The 15,161-nt window shown below is 46.1% G+C and overlaps 1 protein-coding gene across 3 annotated transcripts in view; it reads right to left on the bottom strand.

The window, feature by feature from the left end:
• ADCY9 (adenylate cyclase 9) overlaps positions 1 to 15,161 on the bottom strand; it is a 176,647-nt gene that overhangs the window by 117,780 nt on the left and 43,706 nt on the right. Inside the window, exons 1-2 of one of the 3 annotated variants that reach the window (XM_027117553.1) lie at positions 13,345 to 14,020; positions 11,407 to 13,142 (exon numbers count right to left, since the gene is read on the bottom strand). In XM_027117553.1, the coding sequence (XP_026973354.1) occupies positions 11,407 to 13,099 (1,693 nt within the window). In that variant the 5' untranslated portion in view covers positions 13,100 to 13,142; positions 13,345 to 14,020. Of the gene's footprint in view, positions 1 to 11,406; positions 13,143 to 13,344; positions 14,021 to 15,161 lie in introns of those variants that run through there. The other 2 variants (XM_027117552.1, XM_027117551.1) reach the window with 2 other exon arrangements.

The raw sequence follows: 15,161 nt of genomic DNA, 5'->3' as shown, positions 1-15,161 counted from the left end.
TAACATCATGACTAGAGCTATGAAAGCAAACATTTGCATTTGAACTTCAAATGGCAGAGGGACAAAGTTGTTATCTTAGAATCATCAGCTCTGAAAGTGTTCATAAATCACAATTTCTTTCAGGAGCCAGAAAGAACACAGAGTTAATTAAGTTATTCCAGCTGAGAAAGTCACTATGAAATGTGTGTTAGAGACCAGAAAAATCCTTTGAAATGTTTTGTTTGCATGGTGTTCCAAAAGTTTTTAACCTCCTGCAATTACTGACACACTGAGTCAGTCGCCTTAGCTGGTAGAAAACATATGACTCCAACGGGCTGTGAATAACAGTTTCTCTGAGGGAAGCTACAGTTTCACAAGTTGGGCCTTTGTTGAGGTGAAATTCTCTCTCAGGTCAGATGACATATGTACCCAGAGTCAACGCTGTCTTTCAGAACAAAGTAGAGTGTTTTTCCTTTTCACTTTGTTTCTCCAGCCATGCAAATCACAGAAAATGTTATATTACTTTCCATGAGCTGCTTTGCTATGCTTCGCTATTTGTAAGAAAGGATAAGAAAACCATTCAATTTCTTTTATAAATCCTTTACAATTAAATCCAAGGGTTTCCTTTTATCATTTGGTGACCTCTAATTCCTAATTAAGAGGCCTAAGCTAGACACTTTCCAGGTGTATTAATTTGGGGGCTACTAAAGTCACACTAACTACACAGTAAATACATAGGACCCTGGCATACTAACTATACAGTCAGCAGATCCAGGAACTCACCGTCAGGAGCAAGTGAGTCTTTTATTAACGGAATAATCAGTAAGAACATTATTAATCCAGTATTTGCTCCGTCCTGCCAGTGAAAAACTTGCCAACACAAGTGAAATTCATCTTACTGGCAACTAACCTTCCAATCTCTCTCCAAAGTAATGTTCAAACAGAAACTGAAGCACATTTTTTTAATTTAATCACTTCACATTTTCTCCAAGCCATTTCAAAAGTAGTTCTCAAACTTTCAAAATAAAATGGGTTTCCTCTAATGATACCCTGGCTTTATATAACAAATGTGATTTTAAAAATGTGTAAATTATACTTCTATAACTCCATCTTATTTACTTATATTTAAAGGAAGTAAAGAATCCTTTAGAACATTAAGAATTTCACCATGCCCCGCAATTTAGCGGTTAGGTAAATCTGAGTTTCCATGTGCTAAATTTATCTAAATAAGGGTTCACAGTTTAAACAAATGAATGAAGAAGAAACCAGTTTTTCATATGAAGAACGCGTACTATGTTCCAGTCACAGAAGCTCAGCTATTCTTAGAGAAGGGTGGGGGATTTAAAGCGCATCTAGTTCAAACTTTACGTTTTACAAACAGGAAGAAACTGAGACAGAGAGATTAAGTTATTTTCCCGAAAGTGTTTAACTAGTTAGTGGAGAAAACATCTCAAGATGAAAAGCTAATCTACTGAACAAATTTATTTTTTCAAACAATAATTCTATAAAAGTACTTTTCTTTCAGAACATCACCCTTCCCTGGTTTTAGACAGCTCATTCACAAAACAAAAATTAACATTAATGACCACAAGAAGCATTTCTCATGGGGAAAAGAACTCGTTTATGAAGTTACAGAATGCAGCATAATCCACACTTGAGACGTTAACACTTAATAGGGCAGAACTAAATCAATGCGCAATAGTCTCTTTCACTTAAAATGTCAAAGTCTTAACGGGATATTGTATGTTGATATCCATAAACAAGAATATAAATCACCTGCATGTGGGTTTTCTTCCTCTCTACAAACTACGTGGTAAAAAACCAAAGTTAATATTTCCCATACAATTCAAACACAAATATAAATATCTAAAAGGTGATTTCAGTAGCACATTTTTCTTTGGGAGAAAAAAAAATGAACAGAATTTAATAGCATTACATAAAAATCCCGGAAATTATGCACAAAGATTATGCTGGAGCTTTGCCGAAAAAAGGGTATGCTGGCTTTCCATGTGCATAAATTATAATCAAATAGGAATTGTAAGGAGCTACAGCATTATTAAAGATAAATATACTTCCTGAAATCTCCGTTTTAAAAAGCTTAAAAATGATGCGTAAACTAAGCCATTCAACCCCATATTTCCTGAACCCTAAATAAACACTTGGGTTTTCAATCCTCTGAGTTCCTGCCCGGCGGCCTTCCCTGAAGAACTCAGGAGCCCGGGAGCCCGGGACTGCCCACTGTACCACACGCATGGGCCCATTTCACACTCCCGGGCACTCTCCCCTCTCCTTCCCTAAGTTCTTTAATGATCCTACCAGTAGCCTCTATTTAATTAACCACTCAACTATTCCTGGAAAACCAGTTGTTGCCTTCCCTCTCCTTTCTGGTTTGTTCCATGTAAATGTCTGGGTTGTGGTTATTCATTCATTCATTCATGTCACAAATATTGAGCATCTGCTATATGCCAGCTATGTTTCTGGCACTAGGAATACAGCAGTAAATAAAATGTGCAAACATTCCTGCTCTCAAGACACATTCCAGTGGGGTGGAGACAGATCAGAAACAAAATAAGTAAGTCAAATGCACATTATACAAGACAGAAAGGAGAGTGGCAGGGCAGTCATTCCAGGAATCACTATTCAGAACAAGGTTCCTGTGAAGGGGATTCCTGAAGTTGGGCCTCCTGTAACCCTTCACAGCTGTCCTGGGGGATGGGGCTCGACGGGCTGGGGGCACACTTCAGTCTGCAAACAAGTGATCTACATTTTGGTCTAGGATTTCTTTCATTTCTTTCATTTTATTGTTCTTTATCCTTATTTACCAACATTCACAGGCACCTGTCCCTCAACAGGCATTAGTGGGAAGATACCAGAGACAGATATGCTGCATTGCTCTATAATTGTCAATTGTAAGAATGTAAATTAAAGCTTCTGAGGAGCTTGAAAAAGCACAAACCATTTGTTCAGCAGTGCTCTTTCTTCATACAAACATGCATATAGTGTTAATTTTCTTTTCAAAAAAGAGGGTAAACCTTACCTCAGTCTCGCTAAACAAACATACCAGACAAACAGAATTAATGAGATTTTAATGCCTATAATTTCTCTACTCCATAAAAATGTTACTCGATGAGTACAAACACTGCCAGTTTGTATGAAAAGGATTCAGGGGCCAACTGGAAAGGGTTCTCAGGGCCCAAGACAGGACAATCTGAGCATCAAAAAAAAGAAAAATGATATCTGTAATGGAGGGAAATACACCAAAGAAGCTAAAATCCAAGAGTTTATATTGATTCTTGAAAAAAGCCACTGGTCACCTTCACAAGATGTTAAGAAACCAACTCAGCCTGAAACCTGGAGGATAACGGGAAAGAATCAAGGAAATAGTACACAAACTTCTCAACATACACAGTCCCCAAGATCCTAAGATTTCACAATGGCTGAGATAACAACGTGCCTGAAAACATTGAACAGGAAAGAGCTGAACGAAGAAAGGTATAGGTTTTTTTCTGTTGTTGCTGCTACTAAGAAAACTGTCCCCACTTTCAGTAACGTTATTTGGTGAATCTAATCTCTACGGAGAGTTACTATGTGCCGAGTACTTTTCTAAGTACTTAATATTATTTTCTCTTTTAATCCTTAAAACAATTTCTATGAAGCGGGGACCAATGTTTCCTAATACAGTCCTTTGGGATTAAATATTGGCTCCACCACTTAGTAGCTTCTTCTAGCTGTGTGACCATTGCAAGTTACTTAACCTCTCTGTGCTTCAGTTCCCTCACCTATAAAATGGAGATAGTAAGTCTCCCTATCTCCAGCCCTTTTTGTATAGAGCATTTGTTTAGGTGATTATTTGATTAATGTCTACTTTCCCTTCTAGGCTGTAGGGTCTAAGAGGGCACAGAGCTCTATCTCCAGAACCTAGTCCAGGCCTCACAAATAGTAGAAACTCACTTGATACTTATTTAATAAATAAATGAGTTTACAGCAGAATACAGTAGAGCTGAATAACTAACTACTCTGGTGTAAACGTCGTCCAATATCTCCAGAGTCCCAAAGCTAAAGATTTTCCCATAATTTCTCAACTATCAAGGGTCACATCATCTTAAGCACCTCTAAGCTCTGGGGACCAGAAGCAGCCCAAGAACAATACTGCCTAAACTCCCTAGAGTTTTCCAGTAAAGAAGCTACCAAACCTGGCAGCTACAGTTTAACTAGGGCAAGTTATTGGTGTTCTGTATTTTGGACACTTGCCCTTTTTCATTCGAGAAACTGACACAATCACAGTCCCTGGTGTGTTCTGGGTTTCAGTACCCAGTTATGCAAGATGTGCACCAAACAGAGTGCCGGAAAAAAGAAACACCCTTGAGTGCAGTACAAAACGTGACTCCCCAGGCAGAAGAGTTGGTTATTATTTATTGAACGCCTGTTGCAATCAAGTCACTATGCTAATAAGTGCTTTACTTGAATAATCATCTCGTTTGAGTCTCCCAACAGGCCTCTGACGGAGAAGCTATCATTCCTAGCTTGCCCAAGGTTCCACAGTTCAGAAATGAGAAATGAATCCAAATGTATGGGAAACCAAAACCCACGCACAGGACCGCTATACTATTCTGCCAAAGGGGGAGCCCGGCAAAAATAAATCAAAAAACAAAGTTGACAGTCTTCATCCTGACCCCTCAACACCAGCAGCAGAGATCTGGCAGAATCACAAAGGATTTTTTTGAGAAAAAGGAAATGTATGAACTGAAGTCACTTGCTACTTCCACAATAAATGTCACACGTCTATCCTAATTCCAGTGTGAACTGTCCCATCTACATGAGAATGTGTGTTTGAGGAGTAGGTACAAAACCCTCACTCTTCCTATCTTACCATTTAGGGAAGCAGTTCTGAAAGTGCGGTGTGCAGACCCCCATGGGTCCCTAAGACTTCTACAGGGTATCTGTGAGATCAAAACTATTTTCATAATAACACTAAGACATTATTTGCCTTTCTCAGTGTTGACATTGGCCTTGATGGTACAAAAGCAAAGGTGGTTAAGACTGCTGGTGCCTGACTAAACTGTGCTAGTCATCAGTGAGCTCTGTCTCACCACACACTTGCAGAAGGAAAAAACGGTCATTTGCACTTAAGAATGTCCTCTGATGAAGCAGTAAAATCGAATAATTGTGTTAAATCTTGAGTGTGTGTCCCTTTAACGTTCTGTGGGATGACATGGGAACAGCACCGTCCAGAGCACTGACGTGATTGGTTGTCACCAAAAGCATCTGCACACCTGTTTGGGCTGCAAGCTGAACTAGCTGCTTTTTTGATGGAACATCGTTTATACTTGACCCACAGACAGACTATGGTCACTCAGACTTGAGTATCTGGCAGACCGTTCCTGAAAAATGAATGAAATGAGTCTGTCGCTTCAAGGAAAACAACTGACAGTATTTGTTGCCAAGGATGAAACTCAAACTTTCAAGTGAAAACCAGAATTTTGGAAAGCTTTTATCTGCCACTGTGAAGCTGACATCGTCCCTATATTTAAAGACTTCGCTTCTGTCAACATTTGGAAGATCTGCATAACTCAAGAAACCATAATTTTCCAAATGACCAATACATGACGTTAGAAAATCACACCCGGGGAAAGGTTCGTTTAAAAATCCAACGGGGGCTTCCCTGGTGGCGCAGTGGTTGAGAGTCCACCTGCCGATGCAGGGAACACGGGTTCATGCCCCGGTCTGGGAAGATCCCACATGCCACGGATCGGCTGGGCCCGTGAGCCATGGCCGCTGAGCCTGCGCATCTGGAGCCTGTGCTCCGCAACGGGAGAGGCCACAACAGTGAGAGGCCCGCGTACTGCAAAAAAAAAAAAAAAAAAAAAAAAATCCAACGGGGTTTTGATAGCAGACGAAAAACTGATTAGTAGGATTTCAGATTCCATATTGCAACTAACCCTTAAGAAACTACCACTTCTTGGATGTTGGTACAGTATCAAAGAAAAACATCCACAATTGTCTAAAACAGCTATCAAAATGCTCCTCCACTTTCCAATTATATATCTCTGAGAGCCAGATTTTCCACACATTCTTCAACATAGTGCAACAGACTGAAGGCCAAAGCAGTTAAGAAAATCCAGCTGACAGGCTTAAAAATGGCTAAATGGCTAACATGGTAAATATTTATTATGTGTGTATGTGGAATGACTATACTCTCACAATATCAAAATCCAAACAGAAATACCAATTAAGTCACCAATCAACAGAGAGACGAAAATTTAAGCACATGTGCACACACGATAGAAAATTCACTGTGTTCTTTTCAAGATTATTATTCCACAGCAAAGTACATAGGCGACACTAACCAGTAAGTAGAAATACAATTATTATTTGAAGGCTGGCTAGTAAATGAGAACCCCGAAATTTCTTTACTTATTCTATTTGCTTCTTTTTAATTTTTCCTTCTTAGTTATTCTACCTGAAAATATTATCCTCCCTGCTTCATTCCACCTGAAATTCAGAGAACCATTCCCTTAACTTTCTTTGCCAAAGGCTAATTCTACTCAAAAGCTGGTCCTCAGAATTAACAGCTTGGGGGGGGGGGTACCTCCCTGGTGGCGCAGTGGTTAAGAATCCGCCTGCTAATGCAGGGGACACGGATTCGAGCCCAGGTCCGGGAAGATCCCACATGCCGCGGAGCACGGGTGCACTAAGCCTGTGTGCCACAGTACTGAGCCTGCGCTCTAGAGCCCCTGAGCCACGACTACTGAAGCCTGCGCACCTGGAGCCCGTGCTCCGCAACAAGAGAAGCCACCACAAGGAGAAGCGCACACCGCAACGAAGAGTAGCCCCCGCTCACCGCAACTCAGAGAAAGCCCGCGCACAGCCATCCATCCATCCATCCATCAATCAATAAATATTAAAAAAAAAAAAGAATTAACAGCTGTGTGCTCCTCTGGAAGCCACATAATTTGGTCTGAAGGAGCCTGAATAAACGGTCATCGGGGGCTGCCTGAGCACCGACTCCACAGCTGTTTGTCGTCTCCGATCCCAGATGTCAAGCCAAATTTTCTGCTTCATCTTATCTCTGCCCCTTGCTACTCGAGAGGCTGTTTCGACGTGCACAAGCGAGTCCGTGCAAGGACGCAGGTGAGCAGGGAGTTTCTCTTCAACATGACTTAAGAGCGGACACCAAGCGGTCAGCTGTGGGCAAGCACTACCGTGGCAAGGGTTACAAGCTATCCAAGCTACCAGTTGAAGCCAGGGGTGCATTTGAGCAAGCAAACTGCACCCTAAACTAGTGTGTAGCCAGGGTTCCTAGCTGTAGCTGGCAGGGAACCAGGGAGCCCAGACTTCCAGTTTGGGACAGCTGCTGGCAAAAGCTGAAGCGCCAAGTATGTCTGTCCACTGTCAGTTTGAGGAGTGGCCCCAGACAGGGGCTAGACAGGGACTCTTCCAAGTGCCACCCATCAGCACATGGTGAAGGGCTCGGTCACTGAGGTGGCCAGTGGGTAACCATCTCTACCAATGCACATCAACAGATCTTTCCCCGAGCTAAAAGCTTGGTTTGGGGGGGAAGTCTTGTTTTGTTTCTGCACCTAACAATGCAGTAGCCTCGACATTCCCTTCTACAAATACATGAGTGTTGGTGTCGATTTGGAATGACTGTGCACCTTCGTTTTATCTTCCTAGTATTTAAGAGAAAATATGACTGTATTTTCTGACAGTTTCACTTTCTTTGTGACTCTCTACCTATGAAAGGAAAAACTAACAGTTCTAGACAACACTCCTCACCTTTTTGCTTGTGGCCCAAGACAGAACGGAACAGCCAGTACCCTCATGGGCCCGGTGGTATGTCCCAAATAGTGTGAAAGGATCCTTCTTCCCATCACTCAAATCAGACTATTTCTTCCTAATCTTTAATAATAATTGCCCCTCACTTTCTGGATCATTTCCAAAATCCTAGTCCTGTGCTGAAAATTCTTTCAACCTTCTCTCTAAGTGATTGGGCACCCTCTCTAAAATTTCACACACAAACTTTATCTTTTACTTGTTTATTGTCTGATCATCCTTTTAGAACAGCATCACCACGAGGGCAGAAATTTTGGTGTTTTGTTCACTGCTGTATCCCCAGCACCTAGAAATGTGCCCAAAACAAAATAAATTATCTGTTGAATGAATGAATGGACAAGCCAGGGGCTCCTGGCCTATTTCATATTCTACAACTTGATTCTGCATTTTCCATTCACACCACAGAAACTTCAAAGGCCTCTCACCCATGACTGATGTCAAACTGTCCCCATGTCAATTCCAGAAACTTGAAAAGCCATTTCCGGTTCAAAGAATCAAGCCCCTTGCCTGCCCCCGTCATCTGTTTAAATACGGTTATAAATCCAATCCAGCTGATCTTACTGCTGCTCACATCTATCCCCTCATCTCCACTACCACTGCTGTTACCTTGGTCTAAGCCACTATTGCCTCTGCCTGGGATTTACTGAAACAGCTCACTAATCACCAACTCACATTCCCTAGAACTGAAAGAGTAAACTTTCTCAAATTGCAAATCAGATCACCTAAGCTTCCTGCTCAAAGCCCATCAGTGGCTACCCATTACCTACAGGATGGAATCCAAACTCCTTCCCAGGTAATCGCAGTCTTCCTTGTCCTGATGAACTACTTAAACTGCCCAGTCCACCAAGAAACGTAACCCCAAGCCTTTGCCCACGCTTCCTCCTCTGCACCGAATGTCCTTCTTTTATCCACTGGAAAGCCACTGCTCGACCTCAAGACCCCCCAGGTGCGTGCACCTCTCTACTGTATTCCCACCTCTGGACTCGACGATGTTTATACCCTCGAGCTCCCCCAAGTCACAAACCATCACGACTCCACCTGTGCATCTATGGGGCCAGGCGCCGTGAAAGCACAACAAAGATGTTCTCGGGGTGAGTGAATGTGCAGAAATGATGAAAGTCCACTTCCCACAAAGCCTGTTCAGACAAATTACAGAGCGGCAGCTTCCTTTCACACTGCCAGGCTAGTGCTGGAATCCCCAGTTTATTCAATGGATATTCATTTCTACAGAATCCTCTACTGGTTATTTTTAACCCCAAGATCAGAAAAGGGGACAAAAGGACAAAACTGCCAACACTGCGTAGAGAAAAATATCTGCCACAAACCCAAAGATGGGCTAAAAGGAATCTTATGTATATAACCTTAGCCCTCTGTATGAAAAGGGTCTTCTACAAACTATGCTATCATCTCAACTGAGCAGATTTGTACAATGTCAGGAAAATTGAACTGTGCAGTTTCAAAAAAGGTCAGGAAGTTGTGTAGACATCCTCTATTACTGGGGTCCCGTCCAGAGGTTTTCAAAATGTGCTGAATAAAGCAAAAATCATGGTCTCAGGGAAACTGTTAAAGGAAAGAATATCATACCAAAAAATCACTGGTTAAGCTAAGCCTTCTATCCTTCCCCATATCCCATCCAGTGCTAAAACTTTTCCTTATAAATATACAGTGTACACAAATTTAAAGAAAAGGTTAATTTACGAAATTTACACTATGTGAGTTTTTCCTAAAAATCAACAAACTCATTCTGGCTTTTCTTTTTTTTTTTTTTGGTCAGTGTCTTTGAGACCTTTGATCTGTAAGTTGAAAATAAAATTACACATAAATTAACAAAAATGGGTATTGCCAAAGAATCAAAGACCTGGCAATTTCCAGACATACTTAATGATTACATCTGTTTTTATTTTTGAAATTCAAGTAATACACTGTTCAAAGCACCACTTACAAAACTGCTATCATTGTCATACTTAATCTAATGTAGTACAGCGCTGCTCCATTCTCTGGAATCTGTCCCACAACCCCTGAGGACAGAGCCTGAGACACTCAGATCACAAAGGTGCCAAAATGTCAAGCAGGGATTACATCCGCACCCCACTCCACTGGCACCTCCAGATTCCAGAGCAAGAGACACCCTCCTGCAAAGTAAGACACTTGTCACAGCAGAATCTCTTAAGCGAACTACAAAGTATAGTTTCTGACCTCATCAATGTAGCCTTGCAAGCTCTTGAGGCAGAGAGAATTATGAAGTGAAAATATATTTCTACTCTACCCACAAATTCTTCAACTGTTGGCAAAATTAACAGAATAAAGAAAAATTAGGATAAGAATAAAGCACCCTCACCAGATAATAGATAAGTAAATGACATGGAACTCCGATCACAAGCAGAGAAAGAAAATATCAACTGAGCACACGGGACTGTGTCAAGGCTGACAATTTACCCAGGCCCTCAAACTCAATCACTTACCAGGGCTGATTTACACTATTACTTCTGTCTCTGATTTAAGCTGTTACTTCTCCTTCTGAGGATTCCATTCCCTGGGGCTTTTCACTGTGTAATTATGCAACGTGGGGGCACCACAAAACACAATACAGCTTTACAAATGTTGGCTTTTTAAAAATTAATGTTATTTTCTCTACATACTTCCAAAATAGATGTTCCCCTCAATCCAGAAGACTTTAGTAAAATATAAGGACAATTTTAAAAAAGGATGGGAGAGGATGTTATTTAGAATTCTTACTTTTGATCCCACTTACTTATACATCATTTCCCAGACCTCAAAGATTTTTGCCCTAAGTGAAAATAAAAGAAAAATAAAATAAAAGAAGCAGCTCAGTGAAAACATAAAGAATAGCAGTAAGGAGCTTAAGACAGGGACACATCTGAGGGGTTGGGGGAGGGGGTCTAAACTTTCAAATCACCTGGTGGTCTGAGAAGTTCAATATTCTAAAATGCTGCAGTCTATAAGGTAAGACAAATACCATGATAAGAAAGCATTGTTAAATAAATGAAAGCTGAAAATGCAAACATTTTAAAAAAAGAGATCTAGGCAAAAGGCAGTGTGCACTTAGGGGTACATAATTTCATCTAATTCTCAAGGGTCTTGCAGGGCTGAGCCGACTTCCTTATCCCAGCAAAGTGAGGCCCAGAGAGGAGAAAAGTTTTATTCTTCACATTTTTGGAAAAAGGCATACAAAAACGTTTTGATGGGGCTTCAGGGTGACCAAATGGATCACAAAGGCAATTTCTTATGGTGTTTCAAAGTTTTGACCACTGAAAGGCTCCAATCCCCTTACACTCATCAGACCTGCCCCAGAATCTCAGAAACATTAACAGCCGACTGGCAGGATACATATTGTCAAAGTTCTCCTTCCTTCAAAAAAAGGTGTCATCTATGTCAGCACTGTCAGGGTGTGAACAGATCTGTGATACCTCACTCACTGGGGGAAAAGTCCCACTGGTCCTGAGATGCCCCCTGATAAGGTGTCCGAGAATAACTGATCTGCCTCCAGATGCTGACAGTGGAAAAAGACTGTTTTGTTTTTCCAACACAAATGGGATTGGGGAAGGAGATGACAAGGCAAAGAAATGCACATACCTTTCAACTGGTCAGCAACAACGTTCTGGCCGAGGCGTTCAGTAACCTTCCCATCTTCCATTTCGTACCGGTCATCTAGGTATTTTGCAGTGGCCTCGGAAATGTGAACCTTGCCAGCCACTCCCAGCTGCTCCATGAGATTGGCCAAGTTCACATCATTGGACCACACGTCGAATTTAAACCTCCTCATGCCCAAGATGCCGCACAAGACAGTCCCCGTGTGAACCCCAACGCGCATGTTCACCATCTCTTTCTTCTCTTGGCAGAACTGCTCGATAGCCCTTATCATGCCCAAGCCCATTTCAATGCAGCAGTAGGCATGGTCGGCCCGAGGCTCGGGACACCCGGCCACACAATAGTAGCAGTCTCCCAGAGTGCTGATTTTCTCACACTTGGTCTCCTCGCACAACCGGTCGAAGCGGCCGAACAGATCATTGAGGAGCCCCACCAGGGCATGGGCGGACTTATTGGCACTCATCTTGGTGAAGCCCACAATATCTGCGAATAAAATACTGACTTCTTCGATCTGCTGCATTTTGAATGGGCGGAAGGCAATAGGGGCTTTCTGTATGGAAGACTTTTTCTTCCTGTTCTTGGGGCTGGAGGTGGCATGCCTTTTGACAGAATTCTCGCTCTCCTCGTCCCCCTGCTTCATCAAGTCATCAGCTATGATTCTTGGCATCACAGAATGAATCATCCTCTCTTTCAGCGCTTTTTCCACTTCCAGATCCTTTCCATGCATAATTGACTGGCCCACCTTGAGGAAGGTGCTCCTGGATCTCACCTGGGACATGATGAACAGGTGGATCCCAATGGCGTGAATGCAGACATGCAGCAGGGCTCGGCTCAGCAGCTCCCAGTGCAGGGCCTCTGCTCCAGGTGAGGGGAAACAGCCTTTGTCTTGGAAATGATAGCCAAAGGTCTCAAAAAGAACAGAATAGGCCACTCCCAAAATCAAGCTCAAGTACAAAGGTAAGTGCATGACGGTGTAGAGCAAAAAGAGCACTTCAATGCACATGGAAAAGCTCCCCACTTGAGATAAGCAAGTGTCTGTGGGCCTGGCTGCCCGAGTATGATTGAAGCTGTCAACTCGTCCTGAGAAGGGCGTCAAAACCTGAAACTGGGAAGCCAGAGTCAGGGCGAACACCAGGAGGGTAAGAACCAGCGAGGTCCACACGTAATGCCGGGCGTACAGCTTGGTGAAGGTAAACAGAAAAAAGCTCACACACACCACGAGGAAGCACAGAGCAGGGGCTACCATGACAGTCAGTTTGGATCTCATGTGGACCCCAAAATAGATGCTCCAGAGAAGGCAGGCGAAGCCAATGTAGAAGAGCGCATACCGGAAGCGGCGCTGGGTCTGCGGGAAGCAGCGCTCCATGCAAGCCTCCTCCAGGTTCATGGAGTCGAATTTGGGGTCCCACCACCGGCTGGAGGCCCTCTCGAACAGCTGAGGCAGCTTCTTTTTCCTGCGCAGGCGGCCTCCGGCGCCCATTCTCCGGGGGACGCCCCCTGAGTCCCCGGAGCTGCTACAGCTGGAGGAGATGCTGTACTTGCAGTGTTTCGGGTGGCTGTTGGAGGACAGCTGCTTGGGGTTGATTTTGACCCTCACGCTGTTGCTGTCTCCGCTGGAGTCACAACTCACCTCGGTGCTGTGGTGCTGCAGCAGCTGTTGGTGGGGCGGGGAAGCCATGTTGCCGAGCGCTCGGAAGCCTCCCGGCCGGGGTCACCGGAACCTATCAGCAAGACAACCAGAGTTACACTGGCATCTGTTCCTGCAGGTACGCACACCTGAAGGCCACGAGCTCTACCGGTTTCCTAAGTGGGGGCCCCGGCGGTCTACTGGGAAAGGCACCGTCTGCTCACAACAACCGGGTAATGTCTGAGCGCCACTCCACCGTCCCCCCTCGAGGCCAACCGCAGCCACCGGGGCCGGACCTGGAACACACGGGGGTCCGAGCGGCGGCCGCCCCCGCGCCCGTCCAGCGCCGCCCGAGCCCGCGGTGCGTTTCCTACGCGCGCACTCGCCTGCTCCGCCGCCGGCTCCGGAGGGAAAGTCCAGCCGAGCCCTCTCACGCCGCGGGCCGCTCTCGCAAACACAGCTCTCCCGGCGGCGGCCGCGGGCCCCTCATGCTGCGCACAGAGCGGCGCCTCGGCCGCTTCAAGGCCGGCGGCCGGACCCCCGCCCCCGCCCCGCGCCCGGCGCCCTCGCGCTCTACTGCTCCGCTGGCGGCGGGCGGGCTGCGAGGCCCGGCGCAAGTTTGCGGATCCCGCCGCGCTGCGGCCGCCCCCGTTGGCGCGGCTCGTCTAGCGGGGCCTGACCCGGCCGCACCGCCCCTCCCGGCCTCCGGGGCCAACCCCGCGCCCCGGAGCCGCCGGGCGCCGAGCGCAGGGCGCGGCGGGCGCGGGCCCCTCAGCCGGCGGCCCGTCCGCGGCGCTGCCGCAGAGCCCGCTCCCGGGACGTCCGCCTGCCCACGCCTGGGGCGGCCTCCCGAGCTAGAGATGCCGCCGCGGCCGCAGCCGCAGCCGAGCCCCTCGATGCCGCTGCCTCATGTCGGAAGAGCCGCCGCCGACGCCACCGCCACCATCTCCAGCCCCCTCTCTCTCCCCCTCCCGCTGTCACTGACAGACTCGCGCCCGCGCCGCCCCTCGCCCCGCCACAGCGCGCACGCGCGGCCCGCGCACGCCGCCGCCGGGCCCGGGTACGCGCACAGTGCGCGCGCCGGGACAGCAGGGCTGCGGGACGGGGGCGGGCCGCGCGCTGTGGCGCCGCCCTCCGCCCGAGGCCGCGCTGCGTCCAGGCCGCGGGCTGCAAGCACTGGTTGGGCTGCGGGACAGTGGGCAAGTTGAGAGGCTACCGTTCCCCGCGGCTCGACACCCCCCAGACCCGCTCCGGGAAACCTAAGGGCATCTGATAGTTAAGGAGCAACTGGAGTGTGACGTTTGGGATATGAAAATGTTTGCCCTCCTGCTCGGCACACCTTGTTTATAAATGAAAGTTTGCAACTATTGCTTGTGCCTAAAGGGAGGGTCCCCTTTCTTCATAAGCAATGAGCAAGTGTCACCCGCGGCCCTAGGCCCTCCCTGAGCGCGTTTGGGGCGACCACCGCAGTGCAATCCGAGCCCCAGCCCCTGCTGGCCCGGCCTGGCGGGCCTCCAGGGCGCGTGGTTGGCCCTAGAAAGTTGGTGACACTGAGAAGCAACTCCTCCAGCCCCAGGGAGAGTTTCCCTTCCCATCCTTGGGTCGTCTCCCCCTCCTCCTGAACAACTGTTTTTCCCTTTCCACAAATGAAGTTTTCAAAGGAGTCTGCTACTCCCGCGGCAGTGTGACAGTGGCCTCTCGAGCATTGTCTGCAATGTGAAGTACAGTCCTCTGCTCCCCAGGGCACCAGTCCTGACCCTTCTCCACAAACTTCACAGTACCTCCTGCCAGTCATGGGGGTCTGCGCCCTCCTTGCCTCACCAGGTTTCACTGTTGAATTAGAAAATAAAGTATCAATAAAATGTGGCTTGTCTACAGCATGGAATACTATTCAGCCATAAAAAGGAGTGGTGTGCTGATTCATGTTGCAACCCAGGTGAACCTTGAAAACATGATGCTAAGTGAAAAAAGCCAGTCAGGAAAGACTGCATATTGTATGATTCCATATATATGAAATGTCCGGAATAGGCAAAGCCATAGAGACAGAAAGCAAATTAGTGATTGCCAGGGAGTGGGGGTGATGGGAATGAGGAGGCAGTGCTAGTGGGTGAGG

This window comes from Aethalodelphis obliquidens, unplaced genomic scaffold, assembly GCF_003676395.1.
Source record: "Aethalodelphis obliquidens isolate GAN/ISIS:26980383/991018 unplaced genomic scaffold, ASM367639v1 scaffold18, whole genome shotgun sequence".
Lineage (NCBI taxonomy): Eukaryota > Metazoa > Chordata > Mammalia > Artiodactyla > Delphinidae > Aethalodelphis > Aethalodelphis obliquidens.
This window is presented reverse-complemented; position numbering and strand designations above follow the sequence as displayed.